This window comes from Colobus angolensis, unplaced genomic scaffold (assembly GCF_000951035.1).
Source record: "Colobus angolensis palliatus isolate OR3802 unplaced genomic scaffold, Cang.pa_1.0 Scaffold20, whole genome shotgun sequence".
NCBI classification, from domain to species: domain Eukaryota; kingdom Metazoa; phylum Chordata; class Mammalia; order Primates; family Cercopithecidae; genus Colobus; species Colobus angolensis.
Genome location: NW_012115155.1, coordinates 6,882,484 through 6,895,186, shown reverse-complemented (window position 1 = coordinate 6,895,186; position 12,703 = coordinate 6,882,484). Strand labels below are relative to the sequence as shown.

General features: G+C 42.3%; 1 protein-coding gene across 1 annotated transcript in view; it reads right to left on the bottom strand.

Annotated features, from left to right (window-relative positions):
- Positions 1-12,703, bottom strand: part of CNTNAP5 (contactin associated protein-like 5) — an 886,807-nt gene that overhangs the window by 267,297 nt on the left and 606,807 nt on the right. The window contains exon 13 of the mRNA XM_011941654.1: positions 8,168-8,368. Coding sequence (XP_011797044.1) covers positions 8,168-8,368 — 201 coding nt within the window. The remainder of the gene's footprint in view (positions 1-8,167; positions 8,369-12,703) is intronic.

Below are 12,703 nucleotides of genomic sequence, written 5' to 3'. Positions count from 1 at the left end.
CTCTCACCTGTTGTTGAGGCTGCAGTGCAGTAGCACAATTACAGCTCACTGCAGCCTAGAACTCCTGGGCTCAAGCAATCCTCCCACTTCAGCCTCTTGAGTAGATAGGACTACAAGTGTGCCCCACCACACCTGGATAACTTTTAAAATATTTTTTGTAGGGTCAAGGTCTTGTTATGTTGCCCAAGCTGATTTCCAACTCCTAATCTCAAGCCATCCTCCCACCTCGGCCTCTCAATACTCTCGGATTAAAGGTGTGAGCCATGGCACCCAGCCCACCTGGGTTTATTATATTCTTGTTGTATGTACAGTAGAAATAGCTTTTTGGTAAATATATATATTTATCTATCTATCTATCTATCTACATACACACACACACAAAATCATTTGTTGCAGAAATCCCATTACTGGGTATATATTCCAAAGGATTATAAATCATTCTACTATAAAGACACATGCACACGTACGTTTATTGCAGCACTATTTACCATAGAAAAGACTTGGGACCAACCCAAATGTCCATCAATGATAGACTGGATAAAGAAAATGTGGCATATATACACCATGGAATACTATGCAGCCATAAAAAAAAAAGAATGAGTTCATGTCCTTTGCAGGGACATAGATGAAGCTGGAAACCACTCTTCTCAGCAAACTAACACAGGAACAGAAAACCAAACACCACACATTCTCACTCACAAGCGGGAACTGAACAATGAGAACATGTGGACACAGGGAGGGAAACCACACACTGGGGCTCGTCGGAGGGTGGGGGGAAAGCGGAGGGAGAGCATTAGGGCAAATACCTAATGCATGCTGGACTTAAAATCCAGATGGCGGGTTGATAGGTGCAGCAAAACACCATGGCACATGTATGCCTATGTAACAAACCTGCACGTTCTGCACAAGTATCCCAGAACTTTAAGTATAATAATAATTTTAAAAAAAGTTAGGGAGTATAATTTAAGAAATAACTTAAAAAAATGTCAAATACTACTCTGATATTTTGTCTTCCAGATGTCATGATGTAAGTTTGTGGTTTTAATTCTGGTGTGGAAGAACTGTAGACGTTGGGGATCCGTTCTACCCGCATATTTGTGTATGTGTCTGTGGAGGCAGGGGGATGGTTAGGAAAGAAGGAAGGAACAAAGAAAGAGATGAAGGAAAGATGGAAAGAAGAAAGGAAAGAAATATGGGAGCAGAGTGCCGAGATTGCCGAGATTGCAGCTCTCTGACACGGACCTCCAAGCTTTGTGAGCATGGTGAAAGTGGGCCGCAGCAAGAACATAGTGGGTGAAGTAGCCAAAGCAATCTCAGCTCAGTTAGTTGGGTGAGAAAGAACAGAAGCACCACCATGAATCAGAGGGGCTCCAAGGTGGTCGCTGAGCCTTCCACACACAGCCCCGAATTAGAAGGTGAGGTTACAGAGTGATATAAGACATGTTTCTTCCTTCAGGGAGCTCATAGCTTTTTCCAGTTCACCAGTCATAGGGGGTGACCTAAAATGTCTATGTGCTTAGCAAATTATTCATATGAAATTATTCATACCTGGTTTAGCCTGACTTACATAAACTGACATTACCCTTTGGATTTGAAATAGAAAGAGAATCCTCCACTTAAAATGTTCCAGTGATTTCCCTTTATTCTTAGAATAAAATTCACAGTCCCAGGCTTTGTAAAATCTGGCCTCTGGATACCACTTTCCATCATTTTCCTCCCACCCTTACTCCTCCTCTAGCCACACTGGCCTTCTGGCTATTCCTCAGCCCAGAATCTTCTGCCCCAAACAGGCACCTGCCTCATCCTGTCCCTTCACTCAGGGTCCTGCTGGATAGCTCCTGCACACCAGGAGGACTTTCCCGCCACCTCATGTGAAATGCAGCTCCCCACATCCACTGACACTCTAGTCCTTTGTCCTTCTGGACCTTTCAGCGTCACTGTCATCATGCACTGACTCTGTGGGCGGGGGGCAGGAGGCCTGTAGGGGGGAGTTTCTGTCTTCCCTACCACAAGTATGCAGGCAAGAACTCTGTTTTTCCAGTGTTTTATTTTCACTCCCCAGTGCCTGGCACAAAACAGATACTCAAAAATGCCTAGCGTGTGAAAGAAAAATGTCAATTCTGCTAATTGATATTGGGTGGTACAAGTATTGAGAACAAAGCATTTTTAGTTTTGTGAACCCCAGAGTACCTGGATGTACTGTTTCTTCTCTACCTGTAATTTGACTTTTCTACATCACAATTCCTTACTCAGATTTCAAAAGGAAATCATTAATTTTCTGCACATGGGAAGGTGAATGTTGCAAATAAACAGAATTAATGTGCACAAGTGTATTTACAGAGCTGTTTGGACACATAAAGAGTATGTGATGAATGTATATACAATTATGGACAAACATGACATAGCATGTACTACATAGTATATACATCATATATATTATATATATGTATCCATACAAAGTACATATTATGTAGTCTAGATTATTATGTATGGTATATATAGGCAGTTAGCTGTATGCTCACTAAAGTATCAGTAATTACAGAAAAATTTAAAAAATCAGAATTTTAAAATACTTTAAAAGAAATAGCATGCTGTCCCTTTAAATTCCACTGTAACATAACTAGGTAAAGCAATTGACTGCAGGCAGAAACCACTCTCAGCTGCATGAATGAATTAATAGGAATGGCTTTTAACCAGCACATTACTGGTAGGTAAACAGAGGTTCTGTGGTGCTGTAGGGCTCTGGGTTCTTAGGGCTCTTGAAGAACTTACACAATCCTCACCGCAATCTTGCTTGCATGTCTGATTTGCTCTGCAAATGCTTTCTGTTCCAAAAAACCAAAGTAAATTCCAGACCAGGCTGTCCTACAGCCGTTAGATTTTGAAGTAATGGAGTCTGAATTTCCAGCGCTTTCACGTGTTTCAATATTGACTTCTTACCTCTGCCTGCGATAGCTCACGGCTTTACTGAAAAGGGTTTCCACAAATAGACTTGCATTACATGGAGTGGTGAGTTCAAGAGGATGCCTACACTGGACACTGACACCCCAACGACTGAATCCAGTAGGGGGGCTTTCACGGCACCATAGACACTATTGCAAAAGAATTGTGGGATAGGCAGGCCTTCCAATGCCCATTCCCAGCAGAGATCTGGGCACTCAGTTTCCCCATGTGGTCACTTGCCTATGTCCCTCTCCATCTTGTCCTCCTTCCAGGGGAAAGTTATGGGTTATCAAACTAATTGGCCACGTGATTAAAGAATCTTCCAGACTATGGCTTTGATATTTATTTTTCTGTCCTCCTGTTTCATTTTGTGTGCTCATCACATGTCACCTTCAGGACTCTAGTCTCAGGCAAAATGCCTATGAAGGTGCTGACAAGAGAGAAAAGGCCTGGGCTCAACCAAGGAAGCCTTTTTCTGTGGGGATAAGTGGCTGCCTCCTCCCCCGTGACAAGGTACTGTGAGTACTGGCAGACTGTAGTGATTCTCCCACCTTGGGCTCTGTACTGGAAGCTGCACTGTAGCACAGGGCCTCTGGCCCTGCAGAAAGATCACAGTAGAAAGCAGCAAGCAGAGTGAGGGGAACGACAAAGATCCATGAGAATCACAAAGACACTTTCCCTAGGATACGGATGTCCTGGTGAGACATTGGAGAGAGTTTCTAGTATAAATCTTCAGCTAGAGAGATGGAGGATGCATTCCACTGGTGGGCACTTATCTGTAGTTCTGAGGAAAATACATCCAAGAAGACTGTCATAAAATGACAGTGTCATGGTTCAGTCACTAACTGAACGAAAAAGGCCCAGGGGTGACCCATGCGTGACCTTATCCTGCCTGTCTCCTACTTCTCCCTCTGCTGCTGCTAAATGAATGGAACCAGACCTCTTGCTGGAGCTGAGAGTAGGCAGGAGGAGGCTCTGGGGATGCTGTGTAGGGACACACAGGCCTTCCCGTGAAGGGGTGTGTGAGCCATGGAAGCTGCTGTGTCTAGGCCAGGACGACGCAAACCCTATGATGCTACCCAGGAATGTGCCCAGCTCAGGCAACCCTGACAACTCTGTGGCCTTCACAGAGACAGTGCTGGGTGCGCTTCTCTCTCCTTCCATTTTCCTACACAATAAGGAAATGTATACAAAATCATGTTTTTTCTGATTCCTTCATTTCCTTGTAACTCTTGGCTCTTTGCAGCTTTTGTGATGTACCAGAAATAGCACTTTTACTCTGACTTCAGGAGATGTTGCTTGCAAGAGTTAGATCTGCCCCTCTCTGTGTGGCATTAAACAAGCATCTTATTCTCTCTGAGGTTCTGTTTCCTGAAATATCAGCTGGGGACAATGACTCTTACGGTGCAGATCTGTTGTCTGGGTTAGAGATAAATCCAGAAGCTCGCCTCACACATATCCTCAAACATAAGAAATCTCAGTCATTATTGGCCATTTAAATATTTATTTTCTTTCATTTTGCCTTCTTATATTGTATCCATTTATTAACTATTGTGCATAGTATATAGGATAATCTAAGACCACAGGGCATCCCCCACATTCTCTTATTGATTTAAATGCACCTGCAGCCACAATTTATAATTTTTCACAGTGTCTACTCGCCCTGGCTACTACTTAGCAACAGCCAATAGGCTATGGAAATCAGGCTGCACACTTTTAAAAATTAACAACAAAACTATTTATAATCATCTTTGACTCCACACCTTTGCACTTACCACATTGCCAAAGTTGAAGGAAGATAATGGTATCTATCGTTGGGAAATAGGCACTCAGACTCACAGTGTTGTTGGGAGTATAAATTGGTACAACCTTGATGCATTGCAGAATTCAATGCGGCAAGAGTCTTAAATATACGCATACTCACTGCCCTGCAAATGACACCTCAAGGAATTTGTCCTGAGGATATAATCAGTTATGTTCACAAAGATCTAAGTGCAAAACTGTTATGCAGCATTATGTGTAATAGCGGAAAAAAAGTGGAAACAATCTACATGTCCAAATAGGAGATTTGTTCATTGGAGTACATCCATATAATAAAATACTCTATAGTTAATGAAAATGATGATATGAGGTTGCATTTATTGGTATAGAAAGATATTTGTACATTTCCTGTGTGTGACAAATACAGGTTGTCAAAGAGTATCACAGGGTCGGGAATCTTCCCAGCATAGACCAAGGATTCATCTGATAAAGGAAAAACTTGCATAAAATTCTTCCAGAATCTTAGATAGGTAAGGAGGAGATGGCCTCTACCCTCCTCCGCTTCTGTCCTTGGGCTTCCCCTTAGGAAGGGAGTGGAGTGGCTTAGTAATAATAAGGACCAGGAAAACATTCCTGTAGGTGTATGCCCTGGGCGCTGGCTGTTGAATCCATGGGACTACAAATGTTTATTGTTTTTCCCATTCCTGCTTTTCCAGAAGGTAAGCTCACATGCATGGGGGACCAGGGGGCTGCTGTCCTGGCAGTGAAAGTGTGAAGCTAGGTCACACCTTTATGGGACTGTCTGAGTACATGAGGGCTCTGCTGCTGCACAAGCGGTGACTGGTCCAGAGGTGGGAGCCAAGAGGACAAAATGGTTCATGCTACATTCTCCAAGCCAGCTCACCAGAAGAAAGTAGACACTGAGCTTACATACCCAGTATCCTCCTTTATCTCCCTCCTTTTGATCCAGAACACATGGAGAAAAGAGAATTAATGAAGACCCTCATGCACAAACATATGGTCTGTCTGCCTTGTGCCGTTGAGAATATACACATGGAAGAATGTCTGGAAGGATTCACATCTGAATGTTAAAGTAGCCGTCTTCAGGGGATGAGATTATCTATATGTATGAGTTTTCTAATCAATTTTGTTACAACATAATTAATACAATTATTCTATTTACATTGTTGAAATGGAAATAAAATTTCCGTTTGTGCTTGTTTCCCATTATGGAACACATTTTGGATGTTCCCTGCTGCAACGGAAGCTATGAATAAGGACACCAGTTTTTGTTAAGTACCTATTATGTACCAGGCATAGCACAAGGAATTCAGACTAAATTTTTTCTTCCATCCTCAGATCAACCGCATGGGTTCAGGATTTTCATGAAAACTTTTCAGGTGGTGAAATTGAAACTGTAGAAATTGAGCAACTTGCACAAGGGCACATAACTGGTAAATGACAGGAACAAGCCCTTAGTCCCAACATGACTTGCTGCCAAACCTATGCCCTCCCATTCAAATAAGATCAGGGACTGTGAGGCAGCTGAGTTAAGAAAAGAACACATTTGCAAAGGCGATGGTGTAACCAAATTGATATCACAGAGTGCATATGCTAAAAGAAGTCCCATAGTCAGAATGAACATACCCTCCCATTTGTTCTATAATTCTGCCAAACCCAACCCTTCAAAAACTAGAAACAACACAATGAAAAGAGGGAAGGGCATTTCTGCAGAGAGGCACCCTGAGAACAGTGCTGAGGTAGCACGTGCAGGCTTGACAGCTATGGAGAGAGAAATACACATAAATATAAACATTGACTCTGGCAGGGCAGCACCCTCTGAGGACGCTGGGTAAAGCTACACGAACCGGTACCTCTGATCTAATCAAACCTGCAAGCCTGGCTGAATCTAAGGAGAGTACAATAATTGATTTTCACAATGCTGATCCTGAGTCATCAAGCAAAGGTTACGTTTTATGTTCAGTATTCTCTGTTTAAGAAGGCATGGAAGCGTGTAATCCATTTGAGAAAGATTTTCATTTCAAATAGTTAAAAATTCTTTGGAAAGATTGTTGGTGCTTAAAAGGATAAGTGACAGTTATCTGGAAAATTCACTTACGTAGAACAACGTCTTCGCTGAAGATCCTAGATCAGGGAGGCATTCTTTTGAATTTAGTTAGGTTTCTATGATTTTTCCCTTTGTTGATATTTTATTCTCCATTTCTCCCCAGCCTTTCAAACTTCTTAACTTCTAAGTGCTGGAATGTAAGCTTCTTGAGGCTAGAGATTATAACACCCTTTCTTAGACACTTAGATCTTTTGTCCTTTTCTCCCATGAAACAAATGATGAACTGACATTCACAAAAAATGACTGACTCCCAGGGAACATGTAAATTTTGATGAACCCTATCTTACATTTTACAGAGACTCTTTAGAGTCTTGGTAAGCAGTTCTAGAAGTTGTTTTTGTTGTTGTTTTTTGTTTTTTTTTTCCTTTTCCAAGCATGTTAATATCTAAATCATCCATTTACTGTAAAAAATAACCATAGGAAAGTAAATAAATAAATACATATACAGTGTTAGTTTAATTTTTTTCTAGAAGCACACTTTGCTTATAAAAAGAGCCATTTCCCCTAAAGCCCCCATTTCTCAGGCTCCGTTCATGCCATGAACCCACAGGCTTGCCCTGCCTGCCTTGCTGGCCTCCCTGCCTAACGCTGCCCTCCTTAGGCATCCAGGCATCCTTCACCCCAGACATAACTTGTCTCCTGGTGCCTTATCAAGCTCTATTCTCTCCCCACACTAGCATTTCCCATGGCCACACTTTTTTTTTTTTTTTTTGAGACGGAGTCTCGCTCTGTCGCCCAGGCTGGAGTGCAGTGGCCGGATCTCAGCTCACTGCAAGCTCTGCCTCCCGGGTTCCCGCCATTCTCCTGCCTCAGCCTCCCGAGTAGCTGAGACTACAGACGCCCGCCACCTCGCCCGGCTAATTCTTTGTATTTTTTTTTAGTAGAGACGGGGTTTCACCGTGTTCGCCAGGATGGTCTCGATCTCCTGACCTCGTGATCCACCCGTCTCGGCCTCCCAAAGTGCTGGGATTACAGGTTTGAGCCACCGCGCCCGGCCCATGGCCACACTTTCTATGTCAAGCTCAAATGGCCTCTTTGAGGCCCATTCCTCTTCAGATGTTCTTCATTCTCACAACTGTTGCAGGGTGGGTGTTGGAATCATTTTCTTTATGATGAGGAGAAAATCTTGAGAGGTGAGAGAACTCACTCTAGCTTCCATCCTGAATTTCAGAGCCAGGATAACTACATCACCAGACCCCTCCTGATGTGTTTCTCTCCAGTGCACAGTGACTACCGGTAACTATGGCCCCTTTCTTGGCACATTTTCCTTTGCCTAATAATCCAGGTCTGAGAGTCCCATCTATCCCACTGTGGTCATGCATGCAGAGACCTTACCTGGCGTGTTGAGTAGGCGGGACCTCTTGCAGTGGTAGGCCACCTCCTGCTCACAGTGCTCAGAGCCATCGATCACGGCCTCCAGCTGTTCCATGCTGCCCCCGTAGTCCAAGGCCATGGCATAGGGCTTCTCAGCGTTGGCGCCCCGCACTCGGGTCAGCTCTGTATTGTTGTGCTGCACTGACGTCCAGATCTTGTCCTCTGCCCAGACAACACAACACAAAGCGAGAGACGTTAGAAGGAATGTCAAAAACGGAGCAAGTGAGCAGTGTGATGGGCCACTCAGCATGCAATGTTAATCAACACCCTGGTGCTGTATGGGGAGTATGACAGAGAAATTGTGTTCCCTGTGGAGCTCCACCAGGGCTAGTAAGGGGGTCAGTAATCTTAAGAGCTCAATTGTGGAGCCCTTTTCCCATAGGCTCTACACTAAGCATCGAATCCCATGATCTCAGTTAAAATGGACAATGCCTACATTGGAGGCGAGGCAATACTGCTATGTCAAAAACGAGGGAAATGTGAATGAGAATTAGGCTGTTCACCCAATATCCCACAGTTAATGAGTGACTAAGCAGGGACTTGAGCCAAGGATGTCTGACTCCAAAGCTGTTGACACACTTCCTCAGAAGAGACACACCAGCATGTTTTCAGAGAACCATTTTCTCAGAGAACAAGGTTGAGATTATGTGATCCGCACTGCATGCAATGAAGTTAATTGTAGGGTTTTGTTTTGTTTAGTGTTTATTCCCCACATTACCTCTCTTTGCCAAAAATATTTGGGAAGATTTACAATGAAAGAACACAGAGATGAGGACCTTTGAATCATGGCGGAAGGACATATTTTACATAATAGGAGAAAGAAGGTTAAGGCAGTGAGAGAGGGGAGATATTTGGGTATTAGAGCTTGGGAGATCTGTATTTGAAGCCTGTATCTGCCAACAACAAGCTTGGATAAATCACTTCCTTTTATTTAAAAAAAATATATTTTTAAAGAGACAGGGTCTCTCTCTGTTGCCCGGGCTAGAGTGCAGTAGTGTGATCATAACTCATTGTAGCTTCAAACTCCTGGGCTCAAGTAATTCTCCCACCTCAGCCTCCCAAGTAGCTGGGACCACAGACATAAGGCAACATGCCCAGCTCCCTTCTCTTTTCTGAAGCTTAGTTTTATATTCAGTTAAGAAAACAACAACAATTGCAACAAAAACAAGAGAGCAATACCCTGGCAGCACTGGTAATATGGAAAAGCAACCTACAAATACAAAGTTGCAAGACTCTATCTGGGATGTATCAGACACTCTGTGGTAATAACCTAGGCTAAAACATTTACTGCAATTGGACATACAATTTAATTCTGAACATCCTCTCAAATACAGCAAAAGAGGAAATAGGAAGACTTGAAAAGCTTTTGTCATCTGAGAATCTTGCCCGCATAATTACATCATTACTCTTCATAAATTCTCAGAGCTGAAAAGGAACCTAGCAGAGAATTCATGTGGTTTCTTCCCTCCCCATCCTCTTAGTCTTACAAATGGACAAACTAAGGTCCAGAGTGTAAAGAAATGACCCGAGGCACATCCATGAGACAGTAACGATGAGCACGTACACTGAAAGTCACCACTATTAATTAGCACAGCTATGAAGCAGAGGCACAGCAGTCGGCATGACTGAGCTGAAAAGAGAAAAGAAAAGGCCACTTGGGCGCCCTTTGTTAGTCCTTTCTCCCTCTCTAGCTCGGTACACAACTTGGGACATGTTGTTTCATCTTTCCAAACCTCAGTTTCAACATATTAGAAGCAGGAGAAAAAGAGAGTATGATTTTAATTATCTCTAAAGGATTTTCCAATTCTATAAAAGAAAATACTTCTTGCAGCATGATATGGTTTGGATATTTGTCCATGATCAAATCTCAAGTAGAATTGTCATCCCCAGTGTTGAGATGGGACCTGGAGCGAGGTGTTTGGGCCATGGGAGCGGATCCCTCATGGCTTGGTGTTGTCTTTGCGATGGTGAGTGAGTTCTCGTGACATGTGGTTGTTTAAAGTGCATGGCACCTTCCATCCACTCTCTTTCTCGCTCCTGCTCTTGCCATCTGAACTGCCTGCTCCCACTGCACCTTCCACCATGATTGTAAGCTCCCTGAGACCTCCCCAGAAGCTGATGATAGATGCTGTCACCATGCTTCCTGTACAGCCTGCAAAACCGTGAGCCAATTAATTAAACCCCTTTTCTTTCTAAATTACCCAGTTTCAGGTATTCCCATTTAGCAATGCAAGAATGGCCTAATACTCAGCATAAAATTAAACTGTGCTCCAACAATCCGACTCGTCTGAAGACTATTTCCTAAAACCAGTCCACTGATAACCCACATGTCTCCAGCGTTTCACTGAGGCAAAGTTATATTTTATTTTTTAGAGACAGGGGCTTGCTATGTTGCCCAGGCTGGAGGACAGTGGCATGATCGTGGCTCACTGCAGCCTTGGCCACCCAGGCTCAAGTGATCCTTCTGCCTCAGACTCCCAAGTAGCTGGAACCACAGGTGTGTGCCATCACACTCAGATAATTTTTTAAAAGTTTTTTAGAGATGGGCTCTCATTTTATTGCCCAGGCTGGCCTTGAACTCCTGGCCTCAAAAAACCTGCCAAAGTGCTGGGATTATAGACACGAGCCACTGCATCCAACCTAAGATTATATTTTCTATAAAGTCTAAACAAATTGATGTTATTTGCCTCTGACTTCAAAAACAAAAACAGGACATAATTCATGTTGGTAAAGATAATAATATTACAAAAACAATTAACCCAAAACTTTAAAAATGTTATTCATATCAGTATAGACAAATGCTGATAAAATAACCAAAAATCTTATCCATCAATAATGAAATGTTGTAGAGGGAGAAATAAAGATGGACAGTTTTGAAATGTCCATGATGCTTATACAAAGAAGACAAGAAAAACTCTGTCTAATCTATAATACTAAATGTTGTGTTACTGCTTTATACTAGCACATTTAACGTACATTATCTCCAGTACAATAATCCACCACACACAGTGTGTGTGTGTTTGTGCGATCATAAGATATATTTAACTGACATCACAAACCTTAGCTTCAAAGACTGTATGAGGGACAGGAGAAATGATTGCTTGAAACCTACAGGCCCTGAGTTGTCTTTTATTTTGAATTTACTCTATGTCCTCTGATTAGTGTTCTTTTGGGAGATAGCAGGATAAAGACTAAAACATGGAAGTAAATGGATATTATTTTTCCCATCTATGTCGTGTGTATCTATCTCTTAGACTTATCCCCAGTCTCAACGCATCCAATCTGATTCCAAAATTGGTCTCCACATTTACTAATTCATATAGATTTATATTTCCTTCTAAGTATACATAGCTTTTCATATCCATATATTAGCTCATCTGATTGTTCATACATTCATTGATTGATTTCCTTATTCATTTACTCATTGAATTACTTTATCAATATCATATTGTTTTTGGCAAGAAAGAAAATAAAGATGCCATCATATTTTTCCTTGCTTCCTACCTTTTCTTCCTTAGCTGCACTGGCGGTTGTGTAGATTTAGCCCTGCATCCTGACTAAATATTGAAAGGTCAGGTGTTAATGCCACTGAAAGAAAGTCAGCTTTGGTGACAGATACTCCTGATGCCTGCTCGAGGCTAGGGAAGGGTGGTTTGCAAAACCACCCTTTGGAGAGGTTTATGTGGAAGTCATCTTTGAATGATTTTTGAACAAGCAAAATTCATTTTGACGGTCCTTTAGATGGGTGAGGAGGTAGAGATTCACTTTTAGGTGGACTCACACACGACTTCAGCGAAAATTGGACCCACTAAGCTAAATGTTCAAGATGGTCAAGTTAGTTGGACAGTGGAGGTTAGTGAACCTAGTATGGGCTCTGGAGTCAGCAGATCTGGGTTTGTGTGCCAGCACAACACTTACTGTGGGAGCAACCTTGATGAAATTATTACTTCTTCAAAGCCCAGGTTTCTCATTGGTAATATTTGAAAAGCAGCAATGGCACCAATAATACCATGAAATAGGCTGGCTTTAGAAACAATCCTATTCAGACTGGAATCTATGTTCTGCTCCATGTCAGCAGTAAAGCTTTTGACAAGTTTCATAACATTTCTGAGCTTTCCTCATTGGAAAATATTCATATTTACACCAATCTTTGCATCCATAAAAGTATTATAATGATTTGGTACACATAGACTGTGTGGCACTCAAATGAGTAAAGACTCTAAACATTAGAAGTTTTCTACAACATTAGAGTGAGGGCTTGGACTTCATTCCTTAGAGGACTGGGATGGGGAGCATACTCTGCAAATGAGATTCACAAGTGTGATGGACTGTGATTTCTTGTGATATAGCTGCCCCTATATATACTAAATTATTACCACCTTGTTAAGTTGTTTTTCCACGATAGGACAGCCCCATGTATCTCTCTATTTGTGTCCTTTGCATTTCCTGAAATTCCTTCAAGATAATTTGTTCTTTAGTACCCATGGACCCAGAAAC